At 39.4% G+C, this 25,351-nt stretch overlaps 1 protein-coding gene across 3 annotated transcripts in view; it reads left to right on the forward strand.

Annotated features, from left to right (window-relative positions):
* AXDND1 (axonemal dynein light chain domain containing 1) overlaps positions 1 to 25,351 on the forward strand; it is an 87,654-nt gene that overhangs the window by 32,364 nt on the left and 29,939 nt on the right. For all 3 annotated transcript variants that reach the window (XM_042925727.1, XM_042925726.1, XM_042925728.1), the window contains 6 exons: positions 11,050 to 11,190; positions 11,885 to 11,989; positions 18,479 to 18,599; positions 20,983 to 21,084; positions 22,167 to 22,330; positions 24,414 to 24,489. In XM_042925727.1, coding sequence (XP_042781661.1) covers positions 11,050 to 11,190; positions 11,885 to 11,989; positions 18,479 to 18,599; positions 20,983 to 21,084; positions 22,167 to 22,330; positions 24,414 to 24,489 — 709 coding nt within the window. The remainder of the gene's footprint in view (positions 1 to 11,049; positions 11,191 to 11,884; positions 11,990 to 18,478; positions 18,600 to 20,982; positions 21,085 to 22,166; positions 22,331 to 24,413; positions 24,490 to 25,351) is intronic.

The following is a 25,351-nucleotide window of genomic DNA, read 5'->3' on the forward strand; positions in this document are numbered from 1 at the left end:
CTTTGTCAAAGATTACTTGACCATATAGTTGTAGGTCCATTTCTGGGTTTTCTATTCTTTTCCATTTATTTATTTATTTATTAATTATAAATTTTTATTTATTTATTTTTTCTGCTCCACTCTCTTCTGTCCATTGATCTATGTGTCTGTTTTTGTGCCAGTACCCTAGTGTCTTGATGACTGCTGCTTTATAATATAGCTTGAAATCTGGAATTGTGATGCCTCTAGTTTTGTTTTTCTTTTTCAAAATTGCTTTGGCTCTTTGGGGTCTTTTCTAGTTCCATACAAGTTTTAGGATTGTTTGTTGTAACTCTGTGGGAAATGCTGGCAATATTTTGTTGGGGATTGCATTAAATGTGTAGATCACTTTGGGTAGCATAGACATTTTAACAGTGTTTGTTCTTCCAATCCATGAACATGGGATGCTTTTCCATTTCTTTGTGTCCTCTTCAATTCTTTTCGTAAGTCTTCTATAGTTTTTAGAGTGTAGACCTTTACCTCTTTGTTTAGGTTTATTCCTAGGTATCTAATTGTTTTTGGTGCAATCGTAAATAGGATCGCTTCTTTGATTTCTTCTGCTGCTGCTTCATTATTGGTATATAGAAATGTAATAGATTTCTGTATGTTTATTTCATATCCTGCGACTTCAGCAATTTTTTGGTGGTATCTTTCGCGTTTTCTTCAGAGTATCAAGAAGTCTGCAAATAGTGAAAGTTTGACTTCTTCCTTGCTGATTTGGAGGCCTTTTATTTCTTTTTGTTGTGTGATTGCTGAGGCTAAGACTTCTAGTACTATTTAACAGTCTATTTTAATTTGATGTTTAAGTTTAAATACCCTCTAAAAGTAGTAAATTTTACTCCCCACACAGCATTTTATGTACTTAACATATTTTACATCTTTTTATTTTATGTGTCCCTTAGCTAATTATTGTAGATATAATTGGTTTACTGCTTTTGTATTTTAACCTTTATACTACTTTGTAAGTGATTGATCTATTACCTTTATTACATGTTTGTTTTTACCAGTGAATTTTTTTGTTTCATAAGTTTCTTCTACTGGTGACCTTTCCTTTTCTGCTTAAAGAAGTTCCTTTAACATTTCTTGTTAAGGCCAGGTTAGTGGTGATTAACTCCTTTAACTCTTGTTTGCCTGGGAAACTCAGTTCAATCTGAGTGAACTCCTTTAATTCTGAGTGATAGCCTTGCTGGGTAGAGTATCCTTGGTTGTTGGTTTTTTCCTTTCAGCACTTAGAATATATCATGTCATTCTCTTCTGGCTTGCAAAGTTTCTGCTGAAAAATCAGATGATACTCTTATATGTGTTTTCTTGTACATAACTACTTACTTTTCTCTTGCTATTTTTTTAAACTAGTTTGCTTTCTCTTTTTTTTAGATTTATTTTTATTTATTTATTTTAGAGAGAGACAGAACACAACTGGGGGAAAGGAAAATAAGGAGAGAGAATCTTTTTTTTTTATTTATGTTTATTTTTATTTATTTTGAGAGAGAGATAGAGAGCAAACAGGGGAGGGGCAAAGAGAGAGGGAGACAGAATCCCAAGCAGGCTCTGCACTGTCAGCACAGAGCCTGATATGGGGCTCAAACTCACAAACTGTGAGATCATGACCTGAGTCAAAGTTAAGAGTCAGACGCTCAACTGACTGAGCCACCCAGGTACCCCTTCTCTTGCTATTTTTAATATTATCTCTTTATTTTTAGTTTTTGGAATTAAAATGCCATTAGGCATTAATATGTGCCTTGATGTGAACATCTTTGGGTTCATCTTGTTTGGAGCTGTCTGTGTTTCCTGGACCTGGATGTTTGTTTCCTTTTTCAGATTAGGGAAAATTTCAACTATTATTTATTCAAATAAATTTTCTACCCCTTTCTTTCTCTCTTTTCCTTCTGAGACCCTATAATATGAATGGTTGTGTACTCAATGTTGCTCTGGTGGTCCATTACCCTATCCTCATTTTAAAAATTCTTTTCTCTTTTTGCTGTTCAGCTTAGATGATTTTCACTACTTTGTCTCTAGATCATTGACCCATTCTGTATCCTCTAATCTTTTTTTTTTCTTTTTTGCATCCTCTAATCTGCTATTGATTCCCGTTAGTGTATTTTTCATTTCAGTTATTGTATTCTTCAGCTCTTATTGGTTCTTTCTTACATTTTCTATCTCTTTATTGAAATTCTTACTAAGTTCATCTACTCTTCTCTCAAGTTTGGTCAGTATCTTTATTATCATTACTTTGAACTCTTTATCGGGTAGGTTGCTTATCTCTGTTTCATTTAGTTCTTTTTCTGAGGTTTTGTCTTATTCTTTTATTTGGAACATATTCCTCTGTCTCATTATTTTGTCTAACTTTCTGTGTTTGCTTGTATGTATTAAGTAGGTCAGCTGTGTCTCCTGGCCTTGAAGAAGTGTCTTTGTGGGGCCCAGTAGCACATGGGGCCTGCTGGTCTCCCAAACCACATGATCCAGGGATGACCCTTGTGTGGACTATGTGTACCTTCTTGTTGTGATTGGGCCATGACTGCTGTGGGTGCACTGGTAGGTGGGGCTGGTCCCTGGCACGGCCAGCTCTGAGGCCCAGTTGGACTATTGTAGACATGGCGATGGGTGGGACTGGCTCTCCCTGGAGAAGGAGTCACTTTAAAGGAATGTCTGTGCTGGCTGAGGCTAGCTGCTGGGTGTGACAGAACAGTAGTTGTTTAGGAAGACACTTGTCAGGGTAAGCAGGTTGGGCAGGGTGGATCTGGAAGGGGATGCTGGGATGGGTTCAGTGGTGCTAACAAGGTAGATGGAGGGTGCCAGAGCCAGCATCCCCCAGTGTCAGGCCATCTCACCTGAAGGAGTGGGGAAAAAGGGTGCTTTCCAGCACTTCTCTTCCTGGAGAAATTTCTTACAGACCCTTGTCCCTCTATCATATACCCTAAAATTTGTCAATAAATCTTTACTACATTCTAGGTTCTTTTCAAACTGCTGCCTTTGTGTTGGATCCTAGAATGAGTGATATAATGTGGCAGCCCTTTAAGAACAGAGTCTCAGTTCCTATAACCCTCTAGCTCTTCCAGAGTTAAACCCTGCTGATTTTCAAAGCCAGATGTTATGGGGGTTCATTTTGCCAGTGCAGATCCCAGGGCAGGAGTTGCCCAGTGTGGGGCTTGAAGCCCTTGCTCTTCGGTGAGGGGACTTATCACACTTGTGATATCCCGCCTGCCTGTGGGGCTCTGTACCAGGGTTAGTTCCTGATGGCATCTTTGTCCCTCCCACCTGTTTATTTTAATTTTATTTATTTATTTATTTATTTATTTATTTATTTATTTATTTATTTAATTTGTTTCTATTTATTTATTTTAGAGAGAGGGGGGAGGGGAGAGAGAGAAAACAAGCAGGGGAGGGGCAGAGAGAAAGAGAGGGAGACACAGAATCTGAAGCAGGCTCCAGGCTCCAAGCTGTGAATGCAGAGCCTAATGTGGGGCTGGAACCCATGAACCATGAGATCATGACTTGATCATGATCAAGCACCCCTGTGTGACTTTTTATTTATATCTTTAGCTGTGAAAGTTCTGTTCTGCTGCCTTTCTGGTCTTTCTCAGAGTAGGGTTGCACGTATGCAGTTGCAGCCTTGGTATGTCTATGGGAGGATGTGAGTTCAGAATCTTCCTACTCTGCCATCTTACCCTCTTCACGCAGTGTTGTTATTTTTACTGGGGCAACCGTGACTTTGGGTTTGCCTAGTGAATACTCATTACCATCTCCCACTCCATTCTTAGCTTATTTTGTTTATTGTTTTTCTTTGTTGCCCCTCGAGATTTCTATTTTTTCCTGCAAACCCAATAATGCTTCAGAAAGTATGCTATGTCATGGATGTAGTTGTAATAAGAAGACCCTTCAGGGGTGACTGGGTGGCTCAGTCAGTTAAGTGTTTGACTCTTGATTTCGGCTCAGGTTATGATCTCATGATGGTTCATAGGATTGAGCCCTGTGTTGGGTTCTGTATTGACAGTATAGAGTCTGCTTTGGATTCTCTTTCTCCTTCTCTCTCTGTCCCTTCCCCTCTCATGTGCTCTGTCTCAAAATAAATAAACTTTTTTTTTTTTTTAAAGCAGACCTTTCAGACTATTTGGTCCCTCTATTTCAGGAGGAGAAGTCTTAAAGAAGGTGTTTTTTTTTTTAATTTTTTAAAATGTTTTTATTTATTTTTGAGAGAGAGAGAGAGAGAGAGAGAGAGAGAGAGAGAGAGAGAGACAGAACTAGTGAGGGATGGGCAGAGAGAGACACACACACAGAATCTGAAGCAGGCTCCAGGCTCTGTGTTCTCAGAACAGAGCTTGATGCAGGGCTCGAACTCACAAATTGTGAGATCATGACCTGAGCTGAAGTTGGATGCTTAACCGACTGAGCCACCCAAGCACCCCAAGAAGGTGGTTTTTAAAATAGACACTTCCCTATGTGTGAACTGCATAAGGGTTTAAGCAACGGCTGCATAATTCTTTCTGTTATGGGTGAGAGATTAAATGACCATTCCAACTGAAAGATATAACTCAGTGGTCTCAGGCTTAGGATATAACACCTAGGTCACTTTTTTTTTTTTCTTTCAATATATGAAGTTTATTGTCAAATTGGTTTCCATACAACACCCAGTGCTCATCCCAAAAGGTGCCCTCCTCAATACCCATCACCCACCCTCCCCGCCCTCCCACCCCCCCCGCCCTCCCACCCCCCATCAACCCTCAGTTTGTTCTCAGTTTTTAAGAGTCTCTAATGCTTTGGCTCTCTTCCACTCTAACCTTTTTTTTTTTTTTTCCTTCCCCTCTCCCATGGGTTTCTGTTAAGTTTTTCAGGATCCACATAAGAGTGAAACCATATGGTATCTGTCTTTCTCTGTATGGCTTATTTCACTTAGCATAACACTCTCCAGTTCCATCCATGTTGAAACAAGGGGCCATATTTCATTCTCTCTCATTGCCACGTAGTACTCCATTGTGTATATAAACCACAATTTCTTTATCCATTCATCAGTTGATGGACATTTAGGTTCTTTCCATAATTTGGCTATTGTTGAGAGTGCTGCTATAAACATTGGGGTACAAGTGCCCTTATGCATCAGTACTCCTGTATCCCTTGGGTAAATTCCTAGCAGTGCTATTGCTGGGTCATAGGGTAGGTCTATTTTTAATTTTTTGAGGAACCTCCACACTGTTTTCCAGAGTGGCTGCGCCAATTTGCATTCCCACCAACAGTGCAAGAGGGTTCCCGTTTCTCCACATCCTCTCCAGCATCTATAGTCTCCTGATTTGTTCATTTTGGCCCCTCTGACTGGCGTGAGGTGATATCTGAGTGTGGTTTTGATTTGTATTTCCCTGATGAGGAGCGACGTTGAGCATCTTTTCATGTGCCTGTTGGCCATCTGGATGTCTTCTTTAGAGAAGTGTCTATTCATGTTTTCTGCCCATGTCTTCACTGGATTATTTGTTTTTCGGGTGTGGAGATTGGTGAGCTCTTTATAGATTTTGGATACTAGCCCGTTGTCCGATATGTCATTTGCAAATATCTTTTCCCATTCCATCGGTTGCCTTTTAGTTTTGTTGGTTGTTTCCTTTGCTGTGCAGAAGCTTTTTATCTTCATAAGGTCCCAGTAGTTCATTTTTGCTTTTAATTCCCTTGCCTTTGGGGATGTGTCGAGTAAGAAATTGCTACGGCTGAGGTCAGAGAGGTCTTTTCCTGCTTTCTCCTCTAGGGTTTTGATGGTTTCCTGTCTCACATTCAGGTCCTTTATCCATTTTGAGTTTATTTTTGTGAATGGTGTGAGAAAGTGGTCTAGTTTCAACCTTCTGCATGTTGTTGTCCAGTTCTCCCAGCACCATTTGTTAAAGAGACTGTCTTTTTTCCATTGGATGTTCTTTCCTGCTTTGTCAAAGATGAGTTGGCCATACGTTTGTGGGTCTAGTTCTGGGATTTCTATTCTATTCCATTGGTCTATGTGTCTGTTTTTATGCCAATACCATGCTGTCTTGATGATTACAGCTTTGTAGTAGAGGCTAAAGTCTGGGATTGTGATGCCTCCTGCTTTGGTCTTCTTCAAAATTACTTTGGCTATTCGGGGCCTTTTGTGGTTCCATATGAATTTTAGGATTGCTTGTTCTAGTTTCGAGAAGAATGCTGGTGCAATTTTGATTGGGATTGCATTGAATGTGTAGATAGCTTTGGGTAGTATTGACATTTTGACAATATTTATTCTTCCAATCCATGAGCACGGAATGTTTTTCCATTTCTTTATATCTTCTTCAATTACCTTCATAAGCTTTCTATAGTTTTCAGCATACAGATCTTTTACATCTTTGGTTAGATTTATCCCTAGGTATTTTATGCTTCTTGGTGCAATTGTGAATGGGATCAGTTTCTTTATTTGTCTTTCTGTTGCTTCATTATTAGTGTATAAGAATGCAACTGATTTCTGTACATTGATTTTGTAGCCTGCAACTTTGCTAAATTCATGTATCAGTTCTAGCAGACTTCTGGTGGAATCTATCGGATTTTCCATTTATAATATCATGTCGTCTGCAAAAAGTGAAAGCTAGACTTCATCTTTGCCAATTTTGATGCCTTTGATTTCCTTTTGTTGTCTGATTGCTGATGCTAGAACTTCCAACACTATGTTAAACAACAGCTGTGAGAGTGGACATCCCTGTCGTGTTCCTGATCTCAGGGAAAAAGCTCTCAGTTTTTCCCCATTGAGGATGATGTTAGCTGTGGGCTTTTCATAAATGGCTTTTATGATCTTTAAGTGTGTTCCTTCTATCCCGACTTTCTCGAGGGTTTTTATTAAGAAAGTTTGCTGAATTTTATCAAATGCCTTTTCTGCATCGATTGACAGGATCATATGGTTCTTATCTTTTCTTTTATTAATGTGATGTATCACATTGATTGATTTGCAAATGTTGAACCAGCCCTGCATCCCAGGAATGAATCCCACTTGATCATGGTGAATAATTCTTTTTATATGCTGTTGAATTCGATTTGCTAGTATCTTATTGAGAATTTTTGCATCCATATTCATCAGGGATATTGGCCTGTCTCTGTCTGGTTTAGGAATCAAAGTAATACTGGCTTCATAGAATGAGTCTGGAAGTTTTCCTTCCCTTTCTATTTTTTGGAATAGCTTGAGAAGGATAGGTATTATCTCTGTTTTAAACGTCTGGTAGAACTCCCCTGGGAAGCCATCTGGTCCTGGACTCTTATTTGTTGGGAGATTTTTGATGACTGATTCAATTTCTTCGCTGGTTATGGGTCTGTTCAAGCTTTCTATTTCCTCCTGATTGAGTTTTGGAAGGTGTGGGTGTTTAGGAATTTGTCCATTTCTTCCAGGTTGTCCAGTTTGTTGGCATATAATTTTTCATAGTATTCCCTGATAATTGCTTGTATCTCTGAGGGATTGGTTGTAATAATTCCATTTTAATTCATGATTTTATCTATTTGGGTCATCTCCCTTTTCTTTTTGAGAAGCCTGGCTAGAGGTTTATCAAATTTGTTTATTTTTTCAAAAAACCAACTCTTGGTTTCATTGATCTGCTCTACAGTTTTTTTAGATTCTATATTGTTTATTTATGCTCTGATCTTTATTATTTCTCTTCTTCTGCTGGATTTAGGCTGTCTTTGCTGCTCTGCTTCTATTTCCTTTAGGTGTGCTGTTAGATTTTGTATTTGGGATTTTTCTTGTTTCTTGAGATAGGCCTGGATTGCAATGTATTTTCCTCTCAGGACTGCCTTCGCTGCATCCCAAAGCGTTTGGATTGTTGTATTTTCATTTTCGTTTGTTTCCATATATTTTTTAATTTCTTCTCTAATTGCCTGGTTGACCCATTCATTCTTTAGTAGGGTGTTTTTTAACCTCCATGCTTTTGGAGGTTTTCCTGACTTTTTCCTGTGGTTGATTTCAAGCTTCATAGCATTGTGGTCTGAAAGTATGCATGGTATGATTTCAATTCTTGTAAACTTATGAAGGGCTGTTTTGTGACCCAGTATGTGATCTATCTTGGAGAATGTTCCATGTGCACTCGAGAAGAAAGTATATTCTGTTGCTTTGGGATGCAGAGTTCTAAATATATCTGTCAAGTCCATCTGATCCAATGTATCATTCAGGGCCCTTGTTTCTTTATTGACCGTGTGTCTAGATGATCTATCCATTTCTGTAAGTGGAGTGTTAAAGTCCCCTGCAATTACCACATTCTTGTCAATAAGGTTGCTTATGTTTGTGAGTAATTGTTTTGTATATTTGGGGGCTCCTGTATTCGGCGCATAGACATTTATAATTGTTAGCTCTTCCTGATGGATACACCCTGTGATTATTATATAATGCTCTTCTTCATCTCTTGTTACAGCCTTTAAAGTCTAGTTTGTTTGATATAAGTATGGCTACTCCAGCTTTCTTTTGACTTCCAGTGGCATGATAAATAGTTCTCCATCCCCTCACTCTCAATCTGAAGGTGTCCTCAGGTCTAAAATGAGTCTCTTGTAGACAGCAAATAGATGGGTGGGTCTTGTTTTTTTATCCATTCTGATACCCTATGTCTTTTGGTTGGCGCATTTAGTCCATTTACATTCAGTGTTATTATAGAAAGATATGGGTTTAGAGTCATTGTGATGTCTGTAGGTTTGTAGCAATGTCTCTGGTACTTTGTCTCACAGGATCCCCCTTAGGATCTCTTGTAGGGCTGGTTTAGTGGTGAAAAATTCCTTCAGTTTTTGTTTGTTTGGGAAGACCTTTATCTCTCCTTCTATTCTAAATGACAGACTTGCTGGATAAAGGATTCTCGGCTGCATATTTTTTCTGTTTAGCACACTGAAGATCTCGTGCCAATCCTTTCTGGCCTGCCAAGTTTCAAAAGAGAGATCAGTCACGAGTCTTATAGGTCTCCTTTTATATGTGAGAGCACGTTTATCCCTTGCTGCTTTCAGAATTTTCTCTTTATCCTTGTATTTTGCCAGTTTCACTATGATATGTCGTGCAGAAGATCGATTCAAGTTACGTCTGAAGGGAGTTCTCTGTGCCTCTTGGATTTCAATGCCTTTTTCCTTTCCCAGATCCGGGAAGTTCTCAGCTATTATTTCTTCAAGTACACCTTCAGCACCTTTCCCTCTCTCTTCCTCCTCTGGAATACCAATTATGCGTATATTATTTCTCTTTAGTGCATCACTTAGTTCTCTAATTTTCCCCTCCTACTCCTGGATTTTTTTATCTCTCTTTTTCTCAGCTTCTTCTTTTTCCATAATTTTATCTTCTAGTTCACCTATTCTCTCCTCTGCCTCTTCAATCCGAGCCGTAGTTGTCTCCATTTTATTTTGCAGCTCATTGATACCATTTTTTAGCTCCTCCTGGCTGTTCCTTAGTCCCTTGATCTCTGTAGCAAGAGATTCTCTGCTGTCCTTTATACTGTTTTCAAGCCCAGTGATTAATTTTATGACTATTATTCTAAATTCACTTTCTGTTATATTGTTTAAATCATTTTTGATCAGTTCGTTAGCTGTTGTTATTTCCTGGACTTTTTTCTGAGGGGAATTCTTCCGCTTCGTCATTTTGGATAGTTCCTGGAGTGGTGCGGGACTGTCGGGCACTTCCCCTGTGCTGTCTTAAATAACTTGCTTTGGTGGGCGGGGCCGCAGTCAGACCTGATATCTGCCCCCAGCCCACCGTTGGGGCCACAGTCAGACTGGTGTGTGCCTTCTCTTCCCCTCTCCTAGGGGCGGGATTCACTGTGGGGTGGCGTGGCCCATCTGGGCTACTTGCACACTGCCAGGCTTATGGTGCTGGGGATCTGGCGTATCAGCTGGGGTGGATCGGCAAGGTGCACGGGGGCGGGAGGAGTAGGCTCAGCTCGCTTTTCCTTTGGAGATCTGCTTCAGGAGGGGCCCTGCGGCACCAGGAGGGAGTCCGACCCACCGGAGGGATGGATCCGCAGAAGCACAGCGTTGGGTGTTGGCGCGGTGCAAGCAAGTTCCCTGGCAGGAACCGGTTCCCTTTGGGATTTTGGCTGGGGGATGGGCGAGGGAGACGGCGCTGGCGAGCGCTTTTGTTCCCCGCCAAGCTGAGGTCTGTCGTCTGGGGCTCAGCTACTCTCCCTCCCGTTGTCCTCCAGCCCTCCCGTTCTCCAAGCAGAGCTGTTAGCTTATAACCTTCCAGATGTCAAGTCCCGCTTGCTGTCGGAACACACTCTGTCCGGCCCCTCTGCTTTTGCCAGCCAGACTCGGGGGCTCTGCTTGGCCGCCGGGCCGCCCCTCCGCCCCGGCTCCCTCCCGATAGTCCGTGGAGCGCGCACCGCCTTGCCGCCCTTCCTACCCTCTTCCGTGCGCCTCTCGTCTGTGCTTGGCTCCGGAGACTCCGTTCTGCTAGTCTTCTGGCGGTTTTCTGGGTTCTTTAGGCAGGTGTAGGTGGAATCTAAGTGATCAGCAGGACTCGCGGTGAGCCCAGCGTCCTCCTACGCCGCCATCTTCCCAGCTGTGCCTAGATCACTTTCAATATAAATAAAGACTGCTCAGCATGGTATTTGAAATTTATCATTTGTAATCCTTCCAAATATTTGGTTTCATTCAAAACTGAGAGAAATGACTTCTTTGTATTTAAGGTCTTTGTTCATTTTTAAACAGTTGGTATATTTTTACATTTACCCAACTTGAGAAAAGTGGTTTTATTCATGAATTCAACTATTTATAAAAACTCCATTGTATATAAATTCATAAGACATGGTTTTTATCCTCATAGAGCTTATAATTTAGAAGAAAAAAGAAGTCCTCATTTTGTTTTATATCTCAGTATGTTCCACATAATTATGACTCTGGTTAAAGTCCTCCACAATTCATTTACTTGTGTGAGCATGGCAGGAAAACACAGGTTAGATCTCTTTCTTTTCCTATCTTGTTCTTTTCACATATCTTTTATGAGTGTCTGCCTATTTCTTTCCCTAACATTACTTTCTCTCTCACATATTTTCTGGCTCTTTTTTTTCTTTTCTTTTGCATGATACTTTGTTTTCTTTCTGTCTCATGCAGAGAGCGGTATGTACAAATGCTTGACCAAATTGCCCGGCAGATGATTGACTTCTACAAAGACATGGTAACTCAGCGAATAATGGACCAGCGCATTTTGGAAGAATTGTACAATTTTAAGAATGTTACTGAAGAACTGACCAGGTAAAATCTGTGATTATCTTAAACACAAAACACAGGCCAAAGCCATGTCTTTAAAGAGAATAAAAAACAGGGAAAGTAGAATGGTTAAAAGTGAGGACTCTTTTTTTTCTTTTGTGGGGTTTAGGAAGAGAACGGAGAGGACTGGATGTAGATGTAGAGACATGGGTTACAAAGGTTAACACAAAACTAGGGCTCTGCGTATGTTTGATAGGGAAAAGACTCCTGTTCTCCTTCCAGGCCTGAGATGTTGAGATCTTAATCATGTTTACAGACAGTGCCATGATTACAGATGATAAGGTTTAAATCCCAAAGAGGAGGATAGGCATTAAGTAGCAGTCAAGGTTAGTGATCATCTAAGCTCGCGTCAAGATGATTAGTGGCAAGAATGAAAAAGATAAGATAGGCATGTCAGAAGGTAGAACGGAGCAGCCCGGTGGCCTGGCCTGTTAGCGTCCGCCTTCTCTCCATTCTGGAGGATCTCCCACATCATCTTTCTGCCCTTTCTAGCCAACCTGATTCCATTACCAAAGCTTCCCGAATTCCATCCAAATGTATGCTAGATTTCTTGATTTGGTTTCTAAGGAGTGAAAACTAGGGAGAGATGTACACATAACTGAGAAGATTCCTGAGTATACAAATCCGATTTCCTGGAACTCTTCAACTATGAATGTAAACTTTCTTTGCTTTATTTCAGGGAGCTGTGTCTGGTTCGGGCCCATGATATGAAATTAACAAAGGAAGCAGAGAAGGTCCATAGGGATTTGGCACAAGCTCTCTTAGATGCTGAAAAGAATGCTAAGTGAGTTACCAAATGTTAACCATTATGTCATCAGGCCTCACAGCTTATTTGAAGGAACAAAATTTTATAGAAACATTTGAAGTTTTTTATTACAACAGTGCTGGGAGGGATTAATATATGTAAGGAACTTTTATGTATATTAACCCCTCCAGGCACCACTTAATACACATCTTGTAAATGTCTTCCTGTGTGAGTTTTCCGGGGCGTAACCCTAGAAGTGGAATTGCTAGGTCACAGGCTACACACAGCCTTGTCTTGCTAAATGTTGCCAAATGCCGTATAAAGTAGTCGTGCCAGTGCACCTTCCTGTCGGTGTAGGAGATTTTCCTTTTGTCCATATTTTTTTTCAGTCTGATGAGTATGAATAAGTGTCTGGTTTTTGTTTTGTTTGCCACTAATTTTCCTAATTAGTAGTGTGAGTCTAGTTCTTTTTTTTAGATTTAAATGAATCCACTACCATCTTAGTGTTTTATCCTATTTCTGGGGTTAGCAAACTTTTTCCGTGAAGGGTCAGATGGTGAGATACGGTTTCTGATGCAACTGTGCAATCCACTCCGCCTTTGTAACGTGCACCACCATGGTGAAAAGGCAGGCAAGGACGATGCCAGGACAGGGCTGTGTTCCAATAAAACCGTTTACTGACACTGAAATTTGGATGAAAATAAAACATTTTCACGTGTCACGAAATACCGTTTTTCTATTGCTTCTTTAACCATTAAACGTATAAAAAGTAAAATAGGTAAAAAATTAACAATCTGAAATTCTTTGCTTATGTTCTATGCAAAACGCACGTGGTGAGCTGTCTTTAACCCACAGGCTCTAGTTTGCTGAGCCTGATAATTATCATTATCAAATGATAATTTGAGTGCGTTTTTAGTTTTTCTTATTTAACCGATTAAAAAGTAATATTATTATACTATCATAGAAGCAGTATTGTGCCCTGTAAGTAAAGTAGAAAATATAAGCAAGCAAAAATGAATAAAAAATATTATAGTTTCACCACCTAATAGATTACCAATATACATATCTTAGTATATATTCTTTTTTTCTATGTATATGTGCACACATGCATTGTTTTAAACCAAAATTGTACTGCATATACTGTTCTACAGCCTGTTTTTGTTTTTTTTTTTTTTTTAGTCAACAGTCTACCTATTTCAGTAAAGTTTCACTTCTTCAATTACCCAGATAATATTCAAATTTTCCCAGTGTTCCCCAAAACGTATTTTACATTGGATTGTCCAAATCAGTATCCAATCTAGGGCCACACATTGTATCTTGTTTTATATTCCTTTTAATCCAGCATAGTCTTCTGATTTTTATGTGTGTGTGTGTGTATTGAAGAGTGACTGGCATGTCAGCAAAAACACAAATGTACACAAAATCTAAATTCAAAGGTATATTCTTTCTTTTATTCTATTTTATTCCTTACTAGACTGAGAAGGATACCTTGATCATCTTTTTAGTGTTGATTTATTTATTTTGAGAGAGAGAGAGAGAGAGAGGACATGAGCATGAGTAGGGGAGGGGCAGAAAGAAGCAGAGAGAGAATCTCAAGCAGGCTCCGTGCTCTTAGCACGGAGCCTGAAGTGGGGCTCGATCTCACAAACTGTGAGATCATGACCTGAGCCGAAATCAAGAGTCAGACACTTAACCCACTGAGCCACCCAGGTGGCCCACCTTGACCAGTTTTTGCTCACTGAATATACTACTGTTTTCTGTAGCTGATTCACCCTTCTTGTCTTAGGAGATAACTGTTCTATACTTTGTCTTCTGTCCTCATTTGTCTAATAGTATCTCACCATCCTCTTTCTGAGCTGAGGAACTTACTTTCTAAAAACTAGAAGCAAGCAAGCAAACAATCAAAAAAGTAGATGCAAACAGAAGAGAACTCAAGCTCTCACCCCTACATCTACCCACGCCCTGCAGCTGTGCTCATACATTCTATCTTCCCAGCTTTTCCTGTGGATGAACTGTCTCTTCCCAAGGCAAGTCTTTCCACTTGTGTACTGTTACATCCCCACATGTCTACTTGAGATATTTTCAGCAAATATTCCCTCTTTCTTCTCTATCTTTAATGTTTCCCTCTCTGCCTGTTTAGTCCCATTAGTATACAAATATGCTATAATTAACACCCATCTCAAAAACAACAACCAAAAAACAAAAAGACTCTCATATCTTAAGACGGCACACGTATCCCCTTCTAGCTATGGCCCCGTTACCCTGCCCACCTCCCGTCCTCCCCCCAGCCCCCTGCCATTATACTAATCTTCTTTAAAAAATTGTCATACTCAATATGTCCACTCCTGGTCCTCCCCTTTGTCACTTGTGAACCCACTCCAATCAGGCTTTCACTCCCCCAACCCCACCAAAATGCACTTGTTAAAGTGACCAGTGACTCATGTTGTTGAGTCTGAAGGTCGCTTCTCAATTCTCATTTAACCTGACTTAACAGCAGCATTTGTCACAACTGACCAGCTGCTCTTACTTAAAACAATGTCTTTCAGTAGGTTACACTCTCCTAGTTTTCCTCTGCTTTACTATCTGCTCCTTCTTACTGATACCCCTTGCAGGTTCCTTTTCATCTCACCAATTTCCAACTGGCAAAGTGCTTGTTCCTTATTCTGTAGATCTTTTCTGTGTCCATATTTGCTTCCTAAATTACTCTCTTCATTTTCCTGGCTTCCAATGCCATCACCTGTATATACTCAGCTCAAAAATATGTATCTGCAGCTTCACCCTTCTTCACAAATCTGTACCCCTAGTTTCATTCTTTCTCCTTGAATTCCAGACTTACGTATTCAACAGACTTAACACTCTGCTTAGATGCCTAATGTCCCCAACGTGTTCTTTCCCCCAAACCGACTCCTTCCACATTCTTTTCTCATTTCAGTTAATGGCAACTCCATCCTTCCAGTTTCTGGGGCCAAAATGCTTGGAGTCATTCTCTGTCCCTTTCTTTTTCTCACATCTCACACCTCTCTAGTGGCAGATCCTATCTCCTTTCATGATCTGTGCTGACCCCTCACCTCTTTCGTTTGTGCCCTCTGCATGGGGTGTTGTGGGGACCTCTGAATCTCCTTTTTACATCTGCTGTAGTAAGCCCACCACTGTGGGCCTTTCTTCACATTCCAGCCAGTACTGTTGTCAAAAACCAACTTCTGTGTTCTGTAGCCGAAATATAACTCGAAGACAAAGTTTGGGGATAAAGAGGAGTTTTATTACTTTAAGGCAAAGGAGGTTAGAGCAGGCTACTGCCTTCAAAACTGTAGACCTGCCCGGGGTAAAAGGCTGATCTGGGTGGTTTCGCTAGGAATCTGGTACGTGCTGCCAGCCACGTTCCTCATGCCTTCAAGGTGACCTCATGACTAGTGCTGGTGTGGGCCATCTGAGACTTGTGACTAAGTATCAGCGTCGATACCAAGTTCTTGGAACAAAGGATTCTACAGAAAAATAAGTGAAGGGAAAGAGAAGGCTTCAAGAATGAGGAAGAGAAAATTTCATTCAGCTTGAAGTCAAACCTTGCCGAAGCATTAGTGCGTCCATCTGAATTTCCATCCATCTTTACATTTCTATGTGGTGTCAGTATTATCTATTAAAAATTTGACTCAAATAGAATAATGTCATTTCTCTGCTCGAAATTCTGCAGTGGCTCCCCATCTTACGGTAAAAGGCCACATTTTAAAAACATGGCTTACAAGACTCATCCAACCAGAATTTCTCTGACTTCTACTTTATTTCAGTCATGTTGCCTTTGTGCTGTTCTTGAACATACCAGACAGACTCCCCCCTTGGGTCCTGGAACTCTCTTTCCCAGAGAGCTCCCTAGCTTCCTCCTTCCTTCCTTCAGACCTTGTTCCTCCCCCCCCCCCCCCCATTTAAAACTGAGAGCATTTTGTGCTCTCAATCCCCTCTCCCTGATTTATTTTTATCTATTGCACACTACCACTACTTAATATGTTTTCCTTTTTTCTTTATTATCTTTTCCAAATAAACTTTGTAAGGGCAAAGCTTTTGTTTTTGTTTTATTTTGTTTAGTTTTGAATAGCACCTGGCATTTGGTAGGTGCTAAACAGATATTTGTTGAATGAATTTAAAAAATAAGCTAGAACTTCCTTTGTGCTAATGTTCATTATAGGAGCAAAACATCTAAAACCAGAGAGAAAGGGAAGGAGAAGGAGAAAGAAATCTCATTTTCTTTAAAAATTGATGGTTCTGAAGTGGGACTTTTCTTTGTGGTTAGAAATTTTTAGTAATACTTTTTTAAAAATAATAACCATTTGATTGAAGATTAGGAAAAACAGAAACACATAAATAAGGAAGTAAGTATCCATAATTTGTTCTCTGAGTTAAATCACTATTAATATTTTGATATATTTTCTTTTTTCTATTTCTATGTATTTTTTATATAAATGAGATCAAAATGGGTATATAATTTTATCATTTGGGTTTCTCATGTTACAACATGAAAAGTTTTCCCATGTACCAAAGTATTAACAACAGGATCTTTAATTAGCTATATCCTATTTTCATCACAGAGCCATTTATTTGGCCAATCCCTTGTTGTTGGACATTGAGGTTATTTCTGAATTTTTTTCTTTTGCTATTTTAAACAAGGGTCATTAGTTACCTTTTCAAAATCAGTGTCTAACTTTCAGACAGTAACGTGCATAAATCTTAAGGGGATATAACTTGTTGAATCTTCATATGTATATTCCCCTGTGTGACATCTAGGGTGATTAATTTTTCTTACTTACTTTGAACAAGTGGAAGTCTCCAAACAGAGAGGGCTTTCAAGAAGTGATGCTGGTAGTTCCTGGCTTTCATCAAAATTAGAAGAATTCTGTGTCATTGGCCTTTAATTCTTGTAGCAAAGTTAATATCCCATAGGAGGTAGTATCTCAAATGGCTTGTGAAATGCTATCCCTTTACAACTTCTGTGTTTGCATTTAATCTCACAAGTGCTTTTAATTCCAATTTAATTGTAAACTTCGGTGTAAGTTTGGAAGGAAAAGTTATGTTCTGGTAAACATGAAGAAAAAATAGTTAAGAAAAAGGTACTTAACTTGAATATACTTAATCTTTTGGTTGGTTGGTACAGAATTTCTTTAAACCTTATATTAATTATATATAATTTAAAAGTATAGCAGCTCATAATTACTGGGCTTTGTGTTTAAAAATTTTTTTTTAATGTTTATTTATTTTTGAGAGACAGAGAGAGACAGAGAGCGAGCAGTAGAGGGGCAGAGAGAGGGGGAGACACAGAATCTGAAGCAGGCTCCAGCCTCTGAGCTGCCAGCACAGAGCCCGTCGTGGGGCTCTAATCCACGAGCCGTGAGATCATGACCTGAGCCAAAGTCGGACGCTTAACCAACTGAACCACCCAGGCACTCCTGGGCTTTGTGTTTTTAATGAAGAAGCCTGATTCAGGGTGCCTGGGTGGCTCAGTCAGTTAAGCATCAGACTACTGATGTCAACTCAGGTACTGATCTCATGGTCGTCAGATCAAGCCCTGTGTCAAACTGGGCTCCGAGCTGTGCGTGGAGACTGCTTAAGATTCTCTCTCTCCCTATGCTCCTCCCCCATTTGCATGCGTGTGTGCATGTACACGTGGTCTCTCTCTCTCAAAAAAAGAATTCTAGGGGCGCCTGGGTGGCGCAGTCGGTTGGGCGTCCAACTTCAGCCAGGTCACGATCTCGCGGTCCGTGAGTTCGAGCCCCGCGTCGGGCTCTGGGCTGATGGCTCAGAGCCTGGAGCCTGTTTCCGATTCTGTGTCTCCCTCTCTCTCTGCCCCTCCCCCGTTCATGCTCTGTCTCTCTCTGTCCCAAAAATAAATAAATGTTGAAAAAAAAAAATTTCTTAAAAAAAAAAAAGAATTCTAATTCTATTCTGTATCCTGAGTTTTTAAATGAGATATAGTGTTGTTATTCTGTTGGAATACCATGTTGTGAAAATTCTAGCAAATAAACAATATGAAGAAAAGTGTTTAGAGCAGGTAAAAGTATGTTGAATTTTTTACTTTAAGACTTTTATAAGCTTTATAAATGTGACTATTTTTTCTTCTATTTCACTGTATATTAGTGTTATTAATGTATCCAGCAATTATACCATAATTACTTTATGATGAGTTTTAAAGGAACAAATTGTCTATTTTAGAACAAAGTTGTTTATTTTATTAAAAATTTTTTTTTAAGTTTATTCATTTATTTTGAGAGAGAGACAGCATGCATGGGGGAGGGACAGAGAGAGAGGGAGAGAGAGACTCCCAAGGAGGCTCCTCGCTGTCAGCACAGAGCCCGACATGGGGCTCGAACTCACAAACCATGAGATTGTGACCTGAGCTGAAATCAAGAGTCAGGTGCTTAACCGACTGATCTACCCACATGCCCCCAAAGTTGTTTTTTTTTAAATGTCCACCATCATAACAATTATTCAATAAATGTGAATTCTCAAAAATAAAGTCTGTATATATTTTTTAATTTTTTTTAGGATTGTAGAAGAATACCATGACTTATACACGTTGCAAAGAGGAAGGATGGAGTGTGATATTAAACAGTTAATGTCAGAAAGAGATGTCTGGAGCTCAGCCACATATGAATTGGCCCTAAAGGTTGGTTCATCTGGAATCATAACTCAGACTTCTTTTTTGCTGGATCAGTTTTGCTTTACCATTTTTTTTTTTTTTGCTTTACCATTTTTAATAATCTAGACAAAATTTAAAAAATGAAGATGTGTATTTAATTTATGAATAATGTGGCTATGATTGATGGGCCTTGAGAAAGGAAAGTTACATTTTTTTCTTTTGTTTCTTGTCTATTGAGTACCTGGCTATTGCCCAGTTAAGGGCTCTTTTTCTCACCAGAATCTAAGAAGTATAAGGAAGAATACTTTTTCTATTGTTTGTGAGAATGTTAAAATTTTCAACTTCTGCTTATACTAATTATAAACTAGGAAGTGTTATTTATATTTTTCACACAGTGTAACCATATTAGGATTATATCACTTTGGTTCTATTACCTTGGCATCTAAGATGACAAATGAATTGAAATATGGCAGTCTGTAGGTCATTACTGTAATACTTTAGGCAAGTACCAAACATCTGGGACTTGTGTTTACTAAGTATTAACCAGAAATTATGACCCTCAACATATTCACACTTTTGTCTCATTTTCCTCTGGAATGGTCAGACCTCATCTAGTATACAATGTTTCATCCTGATGCAGAATTTTTAAATGACACGTCAAGAAGAAACAATCATGACAGTAAATATATAAGAATATATAAATCTGGGAGCCAGGCATGTTCAGTAGGAATAAAGAAGACAAGTGAGTTTCTTCACTCTAGTAGTATTTAAACAATAGAGAACTGACCCCTTGTAGTGGCTTCTGTGGAAAAATACCTTGAATTGGTGGAGGCTTTGTGTTAGCTCATCCCTAAAGCCCCTCCCAACAGGAAATGACAGCTAGAATGTCACCTTCCTGAAAATAACGACTTTGTCTCTTTTGTTTGTGTCTGGATGCACAGTGTCTAGAAACAGTCACTCATTGAATGACTGTATAATTGGTTCTGTATACCAGTGGTTCTCAAAGTATGGTCCAAGGACACCCTGTGCCCCCTCCCCGCCTCACCAGGGATCCCTGAGACCCTTCCATGAGGTGAAAACTAGTTTCTTCATTATACTAAGAAGTTATTTGCCTTTTGCAGTCTCCTTTGCACACGAGTTACATTGGCTTTACAATGGGATGTTGCAGCCGACTGAATGCAGAAACAAATATGAAAATCCAGCTCTATTAAGGCAGACATTAAAGAGATTTGTAAAAAAGTAAAACAATGATGTTCCTTTCATTATTTTTTTGTTTTAGAAAATATGGTTATTTTTTCATAAAAATACTATTTATGTTAACATATAATGGATTTATTGTTATGTTTAAGTGAATTAACAAATACATATTTTATTTAAAAAAATTTTTTTTAATTTTATTTTTAACTCATTTTATTTTTTATTTTTTTAAATTTACATCCAAATTAGTTAGCATATAGTGCAACAGTGATTTCAGGAGTAGATTCCTTAATGCCCCTTACCCCTTATCCATTTAGCCCATGCCCCCTCCCACAACCCCTCCAGTAACACTCAGTTTGTTCTCCATATATAAGAGTCTCTTCTGTTTTGTCCCCCTCCCTGTTTTTATATTATTTTTGTTTCCCTTCCCTTATGTTCATCTGTTTTGTCTCTTAAAGTCCTCATGTGAGTGAAGTCATGTGATTTTTGTCTTTCTCTGACTAATTTTACTTCGCATAATACATTCCAGTTCCATCCACGTAGTTGCAAATGGCAAGATTTCATTCTTTTTGATTGCCAAGGAATACTCCATTGTGTGTGTGTGTGTGTGTGTGTGTGTGTGTGTGTGTGTGTGTGTGTATACCACATCTTCTTTATCCATTCATCCATCGATGGACATTTGGGCTCTTTCCATACTTTGGCTATTGTTGATAGTGCTGCTGTAAACATGGGGGTGCACGTGTCCCTTCGAAATAGCACACCTGTATCCCTTGGATAAATGCCTAGTAGTGCAGTTGCTAGGTTGTAGTTCTATTTTTAATTTTTTGAGGAACCTCCATACTGTTTTCCAGAGTGGCTGTACCAGCTTGCATTCCAAACAAATACATATTTTAAATAAGTTCAGTTTTAATTTCCAAAATGGTAAATAGCAAATAGATATAATGCATATGAACAAAAGCTCTTTGGAATCTTCGCTAATTTGTGAGAGCGTTGCTTGGGAGTCTGTGCTATATGTTATCCTTCAGTTTGGTTCCAGTTCAGTAGTTTTAGAAAACACAAATTTATGATTCAAATTAGCTCATGACTTAAATAACAAACTGTGATGGAGTTAATGATTCGATGGAAAATTGATATGTGAATTGGTTTGGGTTTAATAAATCACAGTGGTTTATTAATATCTTAGGTTCCTCATTTCAGTACTTTTTTCAAATAGGTAATTGAAAGAAATAGAGTTGTGTTGGCTAAAAGACTTTACCTCAATGAAAAAGGCTGGAATAAATATGCTAAGCATTTCATCATACTGCTGTCAGCCAAGGTAAAGATCAGTTCACTTAAGTTATGGGAAAAGAGACTCCGGCCTTTGAGGGTTGAAACTGTAAGACGTGTTTGCTAAGTTTATAGGTTACATTTTAAATATAGTTTTGTATTTGTGCTTTATTGTGGGTGGAATGAAAAATCTAAGGAAATGTAAACAAATGCTTTTTATATAATTGTCTTCTATCCTAATTAAAGCACTGTAAGCAATTTATCTAAGTTAATAATACTGAAAATGTTATTTATAGACTTATCATTCTATTAGTGTTTAAGCTAAAAGTAAAATGTAAGTAGCTGTGCATTTTTTGCAATTTTATGTGAAAATTCAAAGAGCATACTTGGTCGAAAAGGAGAGAAGTGGCATTTAGTGTGTTCTGGGGTCATACCATTTACACTTGTCATTTAATTTAATTCTTTTTTAAAAATTTTTAAACTTTATTTCTTTATTTTTGAGAGAGAGAAAGAGAGACAGACAGAGAAAGGGAGTGTATGCGAGCAGGGGAGGGACAGAGAGAGAGGGAGAGAGAGAATCCCAAGCAGGTTCTACACTGTCAACAAGGAGCCTGATGTGGGGCTTGATCTCATGAACTGTGAGATCATGATCTGAGCCAAAATCAAGAGTCAGACCCACTTAACCCACTGAGCCACCCAGGTGCCCTTTATAGTAGGGTCTTTATTTTTTGGATAAGAAAAATTAACCCCAAATAAATGAAATCGTCTCCCCCAAGGTTACATAGCCAATAACTGGCTAGGATTCACATTTGGTTTTGTTTGGCTTTGAAATTCCTGTTCTTTCCAATGTACCACACTACCTCCCATGAAAGTGGGGAAATTGGGCTCATGTTGCAAAGGAAAAAATCCTGTCCCTAATATTTTATGTACCGTGGAAAATCTACCAGCAAAGGCACTGTGTGATGTTACTGATGATATTTTGAAGGAGAACTATCTTCTCAATTTTGATCCATTTTCTATGGATATCTCTAGTATTACAATATCAATACACTAATTAACATTATTAGCATATGCTAATAAGTATCATGTGAATAAGTGAATAAGTAGTTTGATTTTATGCGTATTATCTAGGACACTGCAGACCTTGCACTGTTGCAGAAATTGACACAGAAATGGAGAAACTTAATGAATAAATTTAAAAACGAAGTGGAACAAAATGAAGAATCTGTAAGGGAGAGATTGCAAATTGTTAAGGATGGCCTTACCAAATGGCAGCAGTTTTTCAGAAATAATAGGTGGGTTACAAGAATCTTTTTTTTTAAGTGTTTTGTTTTGTGGGTTTGTTTTATTTTAGAGAGAAAGAGGGAGAGAAAGAGTGGGGGGGGGGGGGGGGAGAGAGAGAGAGAGAGAGAGAGAGAGAGAGAGAGAGAGAGAATGAATCTTAAGCAGGCTCTACCCTGAACGTGGAGCCCAGTGAGGGGCTTGATCCCATGACCCCAGGATCATGACCTGAGCCAAGAGTTGGATGCTCAATTGACCGAACCACCCAGTTGCCCTGGGTCTACAAGACTCTTGGTTTTGATTATATTGTGTCATGTCTGGTAACTCAGTCCAGTTCTTTCTTTCTCTCTGGTTCTCTTTTACCATGTAATAACTCTAACATTGATTTTGGTGGGGTAACTAGCAGCCTTTCCAAGGGTGCAGTCCTGCTAGGAGCTTGAGTGGTTTTGTGGTTTCTGGTGCTAACCATCTCTATAGTCCATCCTGACCTCTCTACCCAACTGCTGCCTCTATTTCAGTTCAGCTTCTTTCCTTTTCTTTCCTCCCCTCTTCTTCCCTCCCCTCCCCTCCTCTCCTTCCCCTCCCGCTCCTCTCCTCTCTCCTCTCCTCTCCTCTCCTCTCCTCCCCTCCCCTCCCCTCCCCTCCCCTCCCCTCCCCTCTCCTCTCCTCTCCTCTCCTCTCCTCTCCTCTCCCCTCCTCTCCTCTTCCCTCCCCTCCCCTCCCCTCACTTCCCCTCCCCTCCCCTCCCCTCCCCTCTCCTCTCCTCTCCTCTTCCCTCTCCTCTCCTCACCTCACTTCCCCTCCCCTCCCCTCCCCTCTCCTCCCCTCTCCTCCCCTTCCCTTCCCTCCCCTCCCTCTCCTCTCGTTTCCTTTTCTCTCATGTCAACATATGTCATTATTATTGGCAAACCTGAATATCTAGATCCATCTGCATGTGCAGAGAAATAGAACCAGTGGGTGGCAGTTATAAGGAGATTGATTCTGATTGGTGTTATACTTTATAACAATTAGAGAAATCTGACAATGGCTGCCTATAAAGTAGTTAAGTCAAGGTGGGATGATGAAATCACAGCTAAAGTTAGTGGGAATCTGGACTTTGAATCTAGTCTTGACTCAATGATTTCTAAGGTTTTTTAAAACTTTAAGATGCTTGGTTTGTTGAGGAAACACATTTAGGAACCGGTTCCATTTCAGATTGAGGACAATGGTATCGGTTTTTCAGATCCTCTAAGGTTTTCCAGTTAGTAGATTTTTTGGAAGTTCTGGAAGCTGAAGCTCGTACATATCCAAGCTGGTGACTACTGCCATTTCCTGTTTTTGCTGTTTGTTGACTCTTAGCTGGTTAGGGGAGCACGGAGAGCAGGGTTCACTTTTCCCTTTCTCTTCAAGAACTTCTTTATCAAGAGCTTTCGCCTTGTGTGACTTCAGAGATATTAAAAGAAACTCTTTCTTGCCAGAAGTTGGGACTCCTGAACTAAATGTTGAGTCTTAATTATTCATTAGGCTTCCTATTCATTACATATTGTTTTGGCTGCTGTATTTAACAGGAATTATTCTTATGATGATCTAATTTTGGGTGTCAGAGACCCAGACACTGCCCTGTCAGTACTCTTATGGCCTCTGACCTTATAACTTGATTGCTCAGGTCTGATTGGAGCCTGAATTTATGTTTATACTTATATTTACATTTGCAAATTTAAAGATGAATGCCTGTAAGGAAAGGGGCTAACCCTGGAAGGCATGCTTGGAAATCATTCAGGAGAAACATAATGTTATTATGCAGTATACAGATTCGTGATTTTCTTTCTTCTTTTTTTTTTTTTTAATGTTTTTATTTATTTTTGAGACAGAGAGAGACGGAGCATGAGCAGGGGAGGGGCAGAGAGAGAGGGAGACACAGAATCTGAAGCAGGCTCCAGGCTCTGAGCTGTCAGCACAGAGCCTGACGCAGGGCTCGAACTCACGGACTGTGAGATCATGACCTGAGCTGAAGTCAGACGCTCAACCGACTGAGCCACCCAGGCGCCCCAGATTCATGATTTTCTTTGTTTATATACTGTTCTGAGACCCTGCTCTTATTCTTTTTCATTCTTCCAGTGAAAAAGACATTTTATCTTCTGATAAAGAAAATATATTTGAATCAGTTATTCCAGATTTCAAGCAGTGGCAAAAGGTAAGACATTCTAATGAACTGTTTGGTAATCAAAGTGCTGTTTGTAAATTGCCACTTTTCACCAATGAATGAGTCACATCTCATCCTTTAAGAATGCCATATGGCGTTTTATGAAAGACAGAGAAAATAGCAAGACTCCAGGGACTTTTAAAAATACGCTTAAGTATTTTATTTTCAGCTCTATTTTAGATTTGGGGGCCAAATAAAGTTAGGCTGCCAGAAAAAATTGGGAAAAGATACTTGGGTGGCAGTGAGGGTCATTCTGATTCTCTCTTCTAATCATCAGATAGAAGTAACGTCTGTACCTCTCCCGTACCTGGCTTTTGTCTCAAGAACAACTTGGACTTTTAAAATTCAGAACATCTTTTTAAAAAATTGGGGTCTGATATAGACATACCGTAAAATATACCAGTTTAGTGACTTTTAAGTGTGCACTTCAGTGGCATTAAGTGTACTTATTGTTTGTTGTGCACCCGTCACCACCGTCCATGTCCAGACTTGATTCATCTTCCTGAACTGAAACTTTACCCAATAAACACCAAGCCTCCTCTATTTCCTTCTCTCTAGCCGCTGGCAACCACCATGTGCTTTCCGTCTCTATATTTTTGACTACTCTGGGCACTGGAATTACAGTATCTGTCCCTTTGTGACTTATTTCCTTTAGCATAATGTCCTTAAGGTTCATCTGTCTGGTAGCATGTGTCAGAATTTCCTTCCTTTTATAGGCTGAGTAATACTCCACTGCATGTATATACTACACTTTGTTTATTCATAATATACATTTATTTATTTATTTATTTATTTATTTATTTATTTATTTTAGGTTTATTTATTTTGACAGCAAGGTAGAGCATGAGCACGG

The sequence above is a fragment of the Panthera leo genome, chromosome F3, assembly GCF_018350215.1.
Source record: "Panthera leo isolate Ple1 chromosome F3, P.leo_Ple1_pat1.1, whole genome shotgun sequence".
Lineage (NCBI taxonomy): Eukaryota > Metazoa > Chordata > Mammalia > Carnivora > Felidae > Panthera > Panthera leo.